At 57.4% G+C, this 13206-nt stretch overlaps 1 protein-coding gene across 9 annotated transcripts in view; it reads right to left on the bottom strand.

Moving 5' to 3' along the window:
- Positions 1-13206, bottom strand: part of ZMIZ1 (zinc finger MIZ-type containing 1) — a 234259-nt gene that overhangs the window by 90029 nt on the left and 131024 nt on the right. For all 9 annotated transcript variants that reach the window (XM_078434463.2, XM_078434460.2, XM_078434459.2 and 6 more), the window contains one exon: positions 5502-5607. In XM_078434463.2, the coding sequence (XP_078290589.2) occupies positions 5502-5607 (106 nt within the window). The remainder of the gene's footprint in view (positions 1-5501; positions 5608-13206) is intronic.

A 13206-nucleotide genomic window follows, 5' to 3' on the forward strand; every position in this document is an offset into this window, starting at 1 on the left:
GTCCACAGGGCCTGGTGGGTTTCCAAATTCGGGAGATGCTTTGGGCATAAGACAATGGGGGAAACACAGAACCCATCTGGGGGGTCAGCCACCACCCAGACTGTCGTGGGTTGTGGGCCCAAGGTTCCCATTCAAAGGAAGACAGGCATTTGACTTGATGGTACAATCTCCCCAAGAGCAAATGTTGGCAACTAATAAGCATTTTTAAAAACCACCAAACATCGGAGCTCAGAAGTCTGCGGGCCACATCCAGCCCACAGGCGGGTGATTGGCAACCGCCCTCTGCTGTCCCTAAGGAAGGCTGGCCTCTTCCTTGGAGTTGTCAGGGGCGGCCTCTTCCGGCCCTCTCCTGAGTTCTCGGGTCTTTTCTCCAAAGCCTTTTGGTCACCTCTCCCAGGACGCCCATACCTGCTGTTCTCTGTGGGTTTCCCCTCTGCCAGCAGCCCAGAGCCTCTCATCTCCCAGACAAGAGCCCAGAGCCATCACCCACCCTCTGCGGGCGACAGGAGGGGCGTGAGGCCAGGCAGAGGGCACCGCAGGCAGGGGCAGGTCCCCCTCCATTCTCTGGGCCCTGGCTTCCCCCCCCGCCCCTTCCCTTGGGTTCTGGGGTCAGCTGAGGGGACACAGAGTCACTGAGGCCGGGGACAGCGGCCGAGGCACGCAGAGGGCTCTCGGGGACCTTGAGACATGGCGACCGCCTGCTGCTCGGTGCCGACACAGCCAGCAGGCGTGGGCCCGCTCGGTGCCGCCCGAGGAGGCTGACATTTCCGCGCCGCCTGCCAAGTTGCTGAGGGCTGGCACGCGGCGGCGGGTGGGGGCAGGGGGGGCCGCTGCGGCCTCTCGGGGGGCCGAGGGGAGGCACGAGGCAGGTGACCTTCCGCACGGAGGCAGAGGAGGGGCGGGGAGCCCCCCCCCACCCCGAGGAGGGGCGGGGAGCCCCCCCCCGGGGAGCCCCCCCCCCCCCCCCCCCCCCCGCTCCACGACCTTCCCCCACGAGGAGGCTCTGGGCCGTCGTGCCCGCGTGCGCGTGCTCCGGCGTGCGAGCGCACAGGCTAAAGGCTGCACCAGAACAAAGAGCTGGGGGCTGGGTATCTGAGGGGCCCACGTGGAGACGCCTGACTTGGCGGTTTGCTGCAGTGTCTGCTCTGCGCTCACGCTCCGTCTCTGTCTCTCCCACACACACACACACACACACACACACACACACACATGCGCGCACACGCACACGCACCCGCCGTGCGGCGCTGCCCCCGGGCCCCAGCTCCTGCTCCCGAGCCCGGCAACGCCGGCGCGCACAGCCCAGCCCAGCCCAGCCCAGCCCAGCGCACCGCCATCCCTCCTGACAAAGCAGCGCTCCTCGCGGCATGATCTCATCCCCACCAGCCCTCGGCCGGCCCCAGCTTGGCCTCCTGACAAGAGAGACAGACACGGAGATGGGGCGGGAGGGGGGCGGGAGGGGGGAGAGGGGAGGCGCACACAGACAGGCACCCAGCCCCCCTGACTCACACACACGCGCGCACACACAGGCATGTGCCCCCACAGACCCCCCCCCCCCCGCATTCACCACCACACGTACACGCTCACCACCCCACACAGGCACACAGACACATATCCCCGACACACACACACACACACACACACACACACACTCACTACCACAGACACATACATACACAGACATGCACAGACATACACACATCACATAGGGAGAAAGTCTGAGGGGCACCAGGAAAGGGAGGCAGAGACAGATACAGGACGGCAGAGACCCTCAGAAAGAAAGGGGAGGGAGGGACTAGGAGGGTGAAAACCGCGAGAGCAGGTCAGACACAATGGGAGCTTGGACAGAGTCAGGGAGGAGGGCCAGAGGTAGCGTGGGCTGGCTGTCGGAGCTCTATGGACAGAGCATGTTCTAGAACTGCGGCTGCCGGCTGGAAGAGGCCTGGGCGCGCCCGGCTGTGGCCAGTGTGGCCACCGCACCCACACCTGAGGCCCCAGAGACCCTCAGCGCTGCACCCAGAGGTGGGATTACAACAGGTCACACGCAGCCCCCGGAACCTCAGGGAAATGGAGCAGTGAGAAACAACCTTGCTGGGGCAGAAAAAAGCCTTGGAGAGGTAGGGAGCCATGTCAGGGGGAAAAAGGCAGACAGGAGCAGAGGAGGAGGACTGGAAAGTAATATTTATTTGGCACAGGGGTGCCAGGTGTCGGCGGGGCCCTCGCTTAATCCTCATAGGCATCCTGACAGACAAGGCCACAGCTCTGGGAGGTGGGCAACACGGTGAAGACGGGGGCCAGTGTCGGAGCCGCCCCTGGAACTCGGGGTCACTGCTCAGCTCCCCATGGCTTCCGTCCCTCCCATGGTCCTGCCCCTGCCCCTGGCCGACCCTGCATTCTACCGATGAGACCACAGCTTGAAGCCTTCGCCCTCACACTGGTGGCCTGCTTTCCCAGAGGAAGGGCCAAGCAGGGGCATGGCTGGGAACCCGAGTCCTGAGGGCCACATTTCTCGAGGAGGTGGGGGTGAGCTGTGAGAGTGGTTAGTCATGGCTGTCGGTGCCGACAGGGGTTTGCCTCCCAAGAAGGGAATTCGAGTGGTAGCAAAGCTACAGGGACTGCCGGGCCTCCGTGTTCTCAGTTGCAGAATGGGTATGTGCTGAGGCCTCGCCTCACGGGCCTACGGTATATCATACGACTTAGCAGACACAGGGCCTGGGAAAAGGCTCAATACACTGTGAAGAGCTGTGCACAGCCGGGAGTGCAAACAGAGGGCAGAACAAAGCCCTTGTTTCAGGAGAAGCGAGGCTGGAAGATACCACTTAGCAAGGGCAGGGCCACGCTAGAGAGACGTGAACAAAGGAAAGGCCTCTCCCAGATGGAGTAGCCTCCCAGATCCTGCCCAGGAGCACAGGGGCCTCCAAAGTCTAGGTCCAGAGTCAGCTGTGGCGGAGTGGGCAGAGACTGGGCCTGGAGTCAGGAGGCCGCGGGTTGAAGTCCCAGCTCTATCACTGACGAGCTGTGGGACAACAGGTAAGTCACAAACCTCTCTGAGCCCCATTTCCTCATCCATAAATACAAAGCTGAGCATTGCAGCAAAGTATAAGAGAGCACCCAGCACGTACCAGCAGGGCCATGAGAGACCCCCCGAGGGAAGGGCTGCACGGGGACCTGGGCCTCTCCTCCCCAAGGAGGGAGCAGCTGGGGCTTCTGGGAAAGCCCGCTCTCTTGTTTTCCTCCTACCCCTCTGTCCATGCTATCCTTGACTTGGTTTTGCCACTTACACACCCTCTGGGTTTATCCCCTTCTCTCTACTCCACAGGAAGTGGAACCTTCCTGGTCCAGCCACCATCATCCTGATGTCCCCAGCAATCTGCCAACCGGCTCCCTGCATCTACACTGTCCCCCTCCCCTGTGCAATCTGTTCTTCCTTGGTAGCCGGAGCCATCTTTGCAAAAGGAGAATTTAGCCATGTTCTCATCACTCTTAGTACAAAAACCACAACCCTTCAAGACAGGCCCCGTGTGTCTACCTGCTGCTGACTCCTGCCTCTGGGCTCTGGAACCACTGCCCTTGTTTTAGTTCTGCCAAAAAGCCGTGCTTCCTTCTACCTCAGGACCTTTCCTCAGGCTGTCCCCTTTACCTGGGAAGAAGCTCTTCCTCTTTTTCTTTACCTATTCAACACTTCTCAATCTTCAGGTCCCAGGGAAGCCTCCCCCCACCCCCGAGTGGTCTCATAGCATCCCTGACTTTTCCTTGATGGAATTTAGCTCAGCTGGAATTTACATACATGCCTATGCACACCCACCCACATACACCTATGGTTATATGATGTTTTTTCTTTTCTCATAGGCAACGGGTCAGGAAAACCAGAGCCAACCACCTGATTTCATAAATGAGGTTTTATTGGAACTAGCCATACCCACTTGTTTAAATATTGTCTACACTTGCTTTTGTATAGCCCGCAAGGCCGGAGCTCCTTACTGTCCGGCTCTTTACGGAAGTCTGCTGATCTCTGCTCTAAACTGTAAGTTTCCCGAGGTGGGACCATGTCTGTTGCGTTCCTCGTCGGAACCCATACCTGGCCAGGTGCCCGCACAGAGCAGGAGCTTCATAGAGATATGGATATAAATGTTTCTTGGATAAGGAGCAATTTTTACGTTGTCAAAATTGTATTGACTTGAGTTATTATTAAAACTGCAGAGTCCATCAGGAATAGACGTCACTTATGAGATTCCAAGACCATTTTCTGGCAAGCAGTTCAATACAACAGCGATATCCCAGCACAGGCTGGCACGTCAAGGATCTTAGAGTAGCGACTGGCTAACCATAATTTCACACACCCTGTAAAAGACCTATCGTCCGTGTGCACGGTCTGCAAACATACATGGGGAGGAGCACGAACCCGCATCCGAGAGAGGATAGGTTGAGCAGACTTACGAAAATACATCGTGAGAAGTCTTTTAAACGTTTTCGTTAAGGCTGTTTCTATATATACTCCAAAGAACTGATTGACGAATTCAGAGAAAACGTCTGTTTTATTGTCATACAAAGGAAATAATGGATTTTTTTTTTTCTTTTCCAATGAATTGCTCCAACATAAAAAAGGTTAACAACATCTAGACGCTGTTTGTCGATGCACACGTGTTTCTAGAACTTACGACGACCCCTGCAGGGTAAGTCTCATTATCATTCCTGCCTTCCCCAGGAGATAAACTGAGGCTCGGAGGCCACACACTCAGCAAGTGACAGGGCTGGGTTGTCCCAGTTCTGTCGGGTGTTAAAGCTTACACAGCACCCCCAACCTTACGCAAGATGCTGCGGATGGTGGGAGGTATAAAACTGTATCTTTGGTGTGGTTAAAGCCCTCGCACAGAATGCTGCTAGCACCTTCTGTGGCCTCTGTTTAATATAGGGGCAGAAGGTCCCAAGCAATGACAAAGTTGCAGTGGCTAATACTATGCGGAGCAGGCTTTAGAACCCTGTATGCACTGACTCACTTTCATTTTGTGTTTTAAGTACAAATGTTCTGAATGAATACGGTGGAGTGTCAGGGTTAAGAATGCTGACTCGAGTATAGGTGTAGGCCTAAGCCCCAGCTCTGCCACTTTCCAGCTGTGTGACCTGAGGAACCTCTCCAGCTTCTCTGAGCCTCAGTTTACTGCTCTGTAAAATGGGGATGATCCCAGTGCTTATGCCAAGGGGTCATCGTGGTGATGAAATGAGATGGTGCATGTCTCCCTTTGGCCTGTTGGGGTGTGGTGTGCCTTGGGACCCTCGCGGGCCCCGACGCACCCCCACAGGTAAGCATACTGCCTGAGAGGAGGGGCGGAGCCTCAGCCATGGGCTGCCCAGCCTGGTGGACAAGCTGCTGGTCCCTGGAGGCTCACGCCACATCTGGACGAACCAAGGCACCCGCTGACAGGGGTGGCGTGCAGCCCTGAGTTAGAATCTGGTTATACTCCCACCGCCCAGTGACGTCCGTGGAACCCCCAGCGGTCACCTACCCGCAGACTTCGGAGTGAACTTGTCTCGATTCGCAGCGCACACTGCCAGCAGTCTGTAACCGAGGTCCAGGTCGAACCCTTGCTGTGCTGCCACCCGACTGACCACCTGCGAGCAAGAGGGAGAGGAAGGGCAGAGTGAGTCCCTGCCGGCGCCCGGCTTCCGAGCCCAGAGTGGCACGTGTGTCCGTTTAACAGGTGAGGCAGGTGAGGTGCGCGGGCTAAGGCAGGTCCCCAAGATCAGGCAGAGCTGGGACTCAGATTGTGCCTTGCTCACTCAGCAAACACTGATGAGCACCTCCTCCGTGCCAGGCCCAGGGATCCTGGCCCCTGCCCTCAGGGGTTTCCGGTCGGCTGGTGGGCCTGACCCCAAAGCCCAGGCCCTACAGCTTTCAAGGACTCGATTCGGCCACATTCCAGAAGGCGGCTGGGGGTACTGTACCACCGTGTTTTGGGTGGCTGCAGGCCGGGCCTCTCTTCCCCCACGGCAGTTCCCCAAACTCCCTTCTGAGTCCAGGCCCTCGGGAAGTCTCCTGGCACCTCTTCCCATCCCCTCCCTGAGCGCCTGCACCACCCCCCCCCCCCCCCCCACCATCATGGATGCTCACTGCCCTCACTACTCTAGGCATGGCCCTCACCCAGCAGCTTTGGTTCAGCCCGAGTCAAGATCTGTGCTCGAGGATAAGCACTGGACACGCTGCTCACGGAGCTTCAGCTTCGACAGACCGCTAAGGCTTTTCCAGATGCACACGCCTATGCTCCCCAGTGCTCCGCTCTGGGCCAGGTGACCTGCAGCCTCTCAGACCCCAGCCCAGAGGCTGCAGGACCCTCATGCTCAGCCTGGGGTCTGTACCCGGCGCCATGCACCTGCTCAGCACACGGGAGGCTCCCATAAGCATGTTGATGGAAGCTTGCTAACGGCTGTGTATTTGAAGCCCGGAGGTCCCTTCTTTCTCCTTGAGAACCTCCAAAGTACGGGTCGGAAGGGGGACAGGTGAGGGGCTAGGAGGGCTGACAGTCCCCGGGGGCAGTGTGGGATGGGGTGCTCCTGGGGGACCCACGGACGGCTCTGCAGGCTCACACCTGTCAGGCTTCGCGCCTTCCCCACCCGTTCCCAGGTGTCCTGCCATTGCCAGACCGGCTCCCTCTTGCCCGCCTTCCTCATTAACAGCAGCAAAATTAGGTTTACTTATTAAGAAGGAAGGACCTTGGAAGATGGGAGTCGGTGCAGGCTAAGCAGCTGGGGCGGTTATGGCTGAGTGGGAAAGGAGTGCTCCCAGATGTGGGAGCTTGTTCTTTTGAGAAAGAGAAGACTCCGGCAGCGACAGCAAGCCGTTAGAGACCACCTGCCCCGGAGGCAGGTGCTCAGAGGGCCTCCGGCTGCCATGGGTTTTGGCCCAGCCTCTGTAACCACTGGGATAGCTCTTCATTATCTGTTTTATATTTAAGGGTTCGTTACAAGGGGTCTAGGGCTAAAAAGGTTGGGAAAACAGCTAATCTAGGCCAACCCTCTCATTTAAAAACTATGGATACTTGGGGCGCCTGGGTGGCGCAGTCGGTTAAGCGTCCGACTTCAGCCAGGTCACGATCTCGCGGTCCGTGAGTTCGAGCCCCGCGTCAGGCTCTGGGCTGATGGCTCGGACCCTGGAGCCTGTTTCCGATTCTGTGTCTCCCTCTCTCTCTGCCCCTCCCCCGTTCATGCTCTGTCTCTCTCTGTCCCAAAAATAAATAAAAAACGTTGAAAAAAAAATTAAAAAAAAAAAAACAAAAAAAAAAAACTATGGATACTTAAGGCCTGGACAGACTGCCCATGGTGAACCAGGGAGGAGCCAGCGGACTCCCCCTTCCCAGGATACCCACAGCCTCTTGGAATGGGGCCCTGTCTCCCTGCACCCCCCCACCTCCTGGGAAGTCCCAGGGCAAGGAGGCAAAAGGACTTCTCAGGTTTGAATGTTTGCTCAGCTTCTCTGCTGCAAACAGAAGTCCCTGACACAGAAGCCTTCTGTTCCCCCGGGCCTCTTTTCCACAGGCTCTATTTGCCCCTGACTGTGGTTCTTGCCGCACCTCCTGTCCCTACACACACCCCATGATCCAGAGGCTCTGGGCCACCTCTGGGCAGGGCATCCTCACTGTTAGGCTCACCGTCCACTCAGCAAAACCAAGGCCACTTATTCTCTGTGGCCTGTTGAACATTTCAGGTCTGGAGACAGGCACTCTCTACAGTGGGTCGGGAAGGGTCACTTCAGCTTAGATGTTGACTATGGTGCCCTTTTCTTTGGTGGAACCTTGGAGTGGATGTGAGTGAGCAGTTTGTTTGGACGAGTGCATCAGTGAGGCTGCTGTTTGTGGGAAATGTTGACAAGGGCAAATAGTGTAATGAGCATATGGTCTCCCCGGTAAGAGGGGCCAAGTAAAAGCTTTGTACGCAGCAAAGTGCCAAATTCTGACGATAGCTCCAGGAGGAGGAATTCTTATCTCTGTTTCACAGATGAGGAAACTGAGTGTGAAGAACAGCCAAAGGTTTCATATCTTGTCCACGATAGAGCCAGGATGCAATCCCAGGCAGTCAGCCTGTGGAGCCTGGGCTCTTTCCACGAGAGGCCCTCTTTTTCAGCCCCAAAAGGGTTAAGGCCATAACTGCAGGGAGAACCCTCAGCCCTTGTGTTGAGGGCAGGAAGGCAAAGGCAAAGGTCCCTCTGTTTGGCCAATACTGGCTAATCCTGTTGCTCTGGTTTAAACAACAACAAAAACCAACCAAAAAACCAAAAAACAAACTAGCTAAATTGAGCAAGAGAGGCCTGGTGCTGGTATAAGGGCTGTTCTGCAGGCCTGGGAAGGTCAGCTTGTCGCCAAATCCCCTGAGCCCCAGCGTTCAGCAGGGTCACTGGCAACAGCCTCCTTTCACCAAGGCCCAGAGAGGGTAGGGCCTTGCTGAAGGGCAGCACAGCACAGGCGTGGCTAAGCTGGACCCTGAGGCCCTAGAGTGTCTTATGTGCACCCCCTGGCTTCCTCTGGCCCAGCCTGCAGACCCCAGGAAAGTCCTGTGAGGCGGGTCTGACTGACGGGGCAGGGCGGGGGTGGACTTGGCTGTGTATCCTGTTGTGTTTCACCTCAGCGGCGGGGGTGGGGTGGGGGGGGTTGGGGGTGGGGGCATGGAATCCTTCCCGAAGGTGGGCCAGGGGAAGACCCCTCCTCCACAAAGGCCTCTGCAGAGGTGCTGCTGCCCTCTGCTGGCTGCCCAGGCCCAGCCAGCTCCGGGAGGCCTGAGACGGAGACCCGGGGTCCCAGAGGGACCTAGGGGTCAGGGAGTCCAGCCCCTCGTGCCACAGAGAGGGAGACTGAAGCCCAGAGATGACAGAGGGCGTGTGCTCGAGGTCCCGCAGCCAGTTACGTTAGTCCCATAAAGAGAGAGTGTTGCCTTGAAAAGTGGTGAGCCTCTTGGCTCCGAAGCAGGACAAGCTGTCTGGGGGATGCTAGGGAAAGGACTTCTGTTCCTGGCGTGGGGCTGGATTCTGACGCCCTCTGAGGGAGTCGGGGGGGAACTGGAGGCACGCCAGGCCTGCACTCCAATTCTGCTCCACCGTATCCTGTGCAGCCTAAGGCAGGTTACTTAACCTCTCTGAGCCTCAGGTTTCTCCTTGGTAAAAGTGCAAGGACGTCCTCTATAGTCAAGGTTGTGTGCTGGGGGGCTCTGACAGTTCTGTGTGTCCCAGTTCTGTCTCATGGTCATAACACAAGCCCCTCAGGGCACAGCCCTCATTTCCCTCTCTGCCCCCCTTCCCCATCTCAGTGCAGGGGTCGGCAGGTGTCTGTGGCTGATGCCGCTGCTGCTCTGGAGTCAGGCACGAGATGGGGCTCTGGTTCCGCCACCTGCTAGCTGTCCTACCTCACCCAAGTGACTCAGCTCTCTGGGCCTCAGTCGGCTCCCCTGTGCAGTGCCCTCCTTGAGAGGATGGGAGCCAGGACTAGGCACACAGCTCAATGAATGCTATTTACGGACATACCCCGACGGCTTCAGCAGCGAGTTCTCTGAGGCTAAGGGGAGGCTGCCACTGGAGAGATGGGGAGGGCACTGCTCTCAGCTAGCTGGCGCCTGTTTCCCTCATGCCACCTCCTCTCCTTCCGGTCTCCCCTCTCCTGTTCTCTGGCCTCCTTCTTTCTGTTCCTAGAGCATATCAAGTGTGTTCATATCAAGTGTGTTCTACCTTCGGGGAGGAAGGATGACTGAGTCCAGAGAGGCCTGATGTTAAGGGAAGGGCCAGGAAGGGAGCCCCTGGCACGGTTAGGATAAACGTGGTCTGAAGCGGTGACCACGGCTCACACCCCTTGCCCCTTGGGAGGGGCCACAGGGCTCCTGCACTTCTGCATCCTGGGGTCAGAGGGCCTGAAGGGGAAGGTGGGGCAAGGGGGCTGCTGGCTGCTTTCGCCCCAGGGCCCAGCCCCAGTATGACAAAGATGCGCCCGTTTACTGACTGAGGCAAAGTGGTTTTTAATTTCTGTCCTCCAAGTAAGCCGGATCCAGAGGAATTTGTTCCCAGGGGTCACCCAGGGGATCGTGGCAACCTGGAGTGCCCGGCCTGCCACTGGATGGGGAGGGGTGCGTGCGGGGGAGCTCAGCAGCTTTGCCCTGTTTAGGCCCCCTGGGATCTCTGACCTCCCCCATCCTGTCCCTCCCGCACGACATGGCTGGGGCTGAGGATGTGCAGGGGAACGGGAGGACCAGCAGCGGGGCCCTGGGGGGGCAGTAGAACCAGCCTGGGACGGTAGGACGCTGTCCCCTCGCCGCCTGAGTTGCCTTGTTTGTAAAACAGAAGCGGTGATCCTTCCCCTGCTTGCCATACAGGGTCTTCATAAGGACCGAGGAGCCAGGAAAACGCCTTGGGTACTGAGATTGTCTTCTGTGACTCCCCATTCCCCACACTTCCCTGCTGCTGGTTCTGTTGAGCTCCAAGGGACAGTCAAACTCCCGTCTCTGCAACTGAGGCAGGTGAACCAAAGGCCCCTTTCTGGCTAGGCAGCAGGCCAGAGAGGTGGGGGTCAAAGCCCACACTGAACAAGTGCGTGCCTTAGGCTGTCGTGTGATGAGGGGAGGCCCAGGAGAGCTGGTGCTGTGCCTCTGTCCACACAGCTGCCCCTGCCCAGGAAGCCACAGCCTCCCCACTGGCTAGTCAGAGCCTACGGGCTCCTCCCTGGGCTCCCTCCTCCGGGAAGACCTCCAGAATCCTTCCAGCCTATCCTCCAAGGACGCTCCCCTTAGTGCTTCTGTCCTCACCCAAATCATATCACATCACTAACCTGCTTAAGATCCTTCAAGGCCCTCCATCACCCTTCAAATAATATCCAAGCTCTTCTCCCTCAGCTGCAGGCCCTGTCTTGGCTTGTTGCTGCTTCCCTTTTTGACCTTTTCTTGTATCCTTCTCCCTCTTCTGTGCTCCAGCCATCTGAGACTTCCTTCTGTTCCTTGAACAAATCAAGCCTCAGGGCCTTTGCACTAGCAGTGCCCTCTGCCCGGAGCACCCTCCCCTCTCATGGATGACTCCTTCTTGCCATTCAGGTCTCGGCTGGGGGTCACCTCCTCAGGAGACTTTTCCCAGCCAGCACTCTACCCCTCTCCCAGGGCACTGATGTATGTCCTTATTTACTCTTTTATGAGTTCAGTGCCTCCCTTCCTCACTGGAACATACGCTGCTTGAGAGAGGTCCGCTGTGCTTGTGCACTCCTCCAGTGCCCGGCATAAGGCCTCAGTGAATGTCTGTTCAGTGAATAAATGGCAGAGCTGGGGCGGGGCCAGCTACTGGTCACCTCACACCCCATGCCATTGTCTGATTCAGCTCTGAATCCCTATATCCCAGGCAGGGCCAGGCTCGGGGTGGGGTGCTGGGGGATTGTGGCAGCCAGTCTGGCCACACCTTGTGCACGGTCCCCCACCTCCTGCTTGACTTATGGCTGCTGGCAGCTGGGATGGGAATGAGGGGGCCTCTAGTAACATCTGTCCCTGCCTGTGGGGCTTAGCCTGAACCAGGATCCCCGCAAAGAGGATTAAGGGAGCTGGTAGAGGGAGGGGAGCCCAGCGGGCTGGAGGATGAGGAGGGCTGGGCGGCGCCTGATTTGGCCTCGTGGTCCCAAGGAAACCAGACAGCATCGGCCTCGGACAAATGGAGGAGCCCTGAGGAGCTGCCCCCCACCCCGGCTGGCATCCCCACTGGCCAGGAGCATTCCCTCTAGAGGGGTCTCGCCTTGAATCCCACACCCACTTCTAGCTGGCTGTGTGACCTTGGGAAGCCATCACAGCAAGCCTCAGTTTCCTCCTCTATAAAACGGGGACAATGGCAGGGCCGGCTTCATGGAATGTAAGGATTCAGTGAGAAGGTCTATGCAGCGGACCACGCTCAGTGGCAGGCACAGAAGGGCACAGAAGGTCATCATTTTATAATGATGACCCATGAGAATGTCACTCTTCCTTTTGCTCCAGGCCAGGGCCATGCTGGGCCTTTTGCCTCCCTCCCATCTGGAGCTTTTCAGGGAACATGGTGCCCCTGAACTTCACCAAAGATTCCTACCTGTCCAGGCATCTGCCTTGGCTCCTCCTCTCCAAGCCTTGGGGTAGCTGGGCTCTCCAGAAATCTGTTTACCCATGTTCCCTTCAAAGCTGACTCAGGGCTGGGGCACCTGGGTGGCTCAGTCGGTTGAGCGTCCGACTTCGGCTCAGGTCATGATCTCACGGCTTGTGAGTTCAAGCCCCGCATCGGGCTCTGTGCTGACGGCTCGGAGCCTGGAGCCTGCTTCGGATTCTGTGTCTCCCTCTCTCTCTGCCCCTCCCCTGCTCATGCTCTGTCTCTCTCTCTCTCTCTCAAAAATAAATAAACATTCAAAAAAATTAAAAAAAAAAAAAGCTGACTCAGGGCCTTTTGAGAAGCTGCCCTCACTGGTCCCCAAGGCTCCCTCGAGCTTATGGATGCACGTCATGTGGCTGGGGTCATTCACAAGCAGCAAGCTCCTTCCCCATGGCTGTCAGCCGGTGAGCTCCGAGACTTGGAAAATCATGCCACAAGTTCTGGGCCTGGCATCTGCTCAGCCTGCAACCCAGGCCCTTATCAAGCTGAGTGAATTTCGGCTCTCTGGGTTCTGTGGTCTCTCTGGGCCTTTGCACATGCTGTCCAAGATACCCGCAGGGGTATCTGCAGCTCCTTGCCCCAGTTTTCCACAAGCCGCCCCACCTCCCAGGCAGTTCACGCTTCCCTTCTCTGGGCCGCTTCACCTCGTACACAATTCTCTCGACCATCTCTTTCCACACCGGTCTCCCTGCTAAAGAGGGAATCGTGCTTGGCAAAGTCTTACTCTGTGGTTTCGCAGGGCTTCGCAGAGGGGATCATATGTGATAAACGAGGGCTCAATCGATGTTTATTTGGACAGATGGATGGATGTAGTAGGAGCTCATTAAATGCTTAAATGAATGGGTAGAAGAATGGATGACTACAAAAAGAGCTCGATAGACGTTTGCCCAAATGGACGAATGAACCACCGGATAAAAGAATGACTCAGGGCGCCTGGGTGGTTCATTCGGTTAAGAGTCTGACTCTTGGTTTCAGCTCAGGTCATGATCTCATGGTTTGTGAGTTCGAGCCCTGCATCAGGCTCTGTGTTGATAGTGTGGAGCCCGCTTGGGAGTCTCTCTCTCTCTCTCTCTCTCTCTCTCTGCCCCTCCTCC

Source organism: Panthera onca, chromosome D2 (assembly GCF_046562875.1).
Source record: "Panthera onca isolate mPanOnc1 chromosome D2, mPanOnc1 haplotype 2, whole genome shotgun sequence".
NCBI classification, from domain to species: domain Eukaryota; kingdom Metazoa; phylum Chordata; class Mammalia; order Carnivora; family Felidae; genus Panthera; species Panthera onca.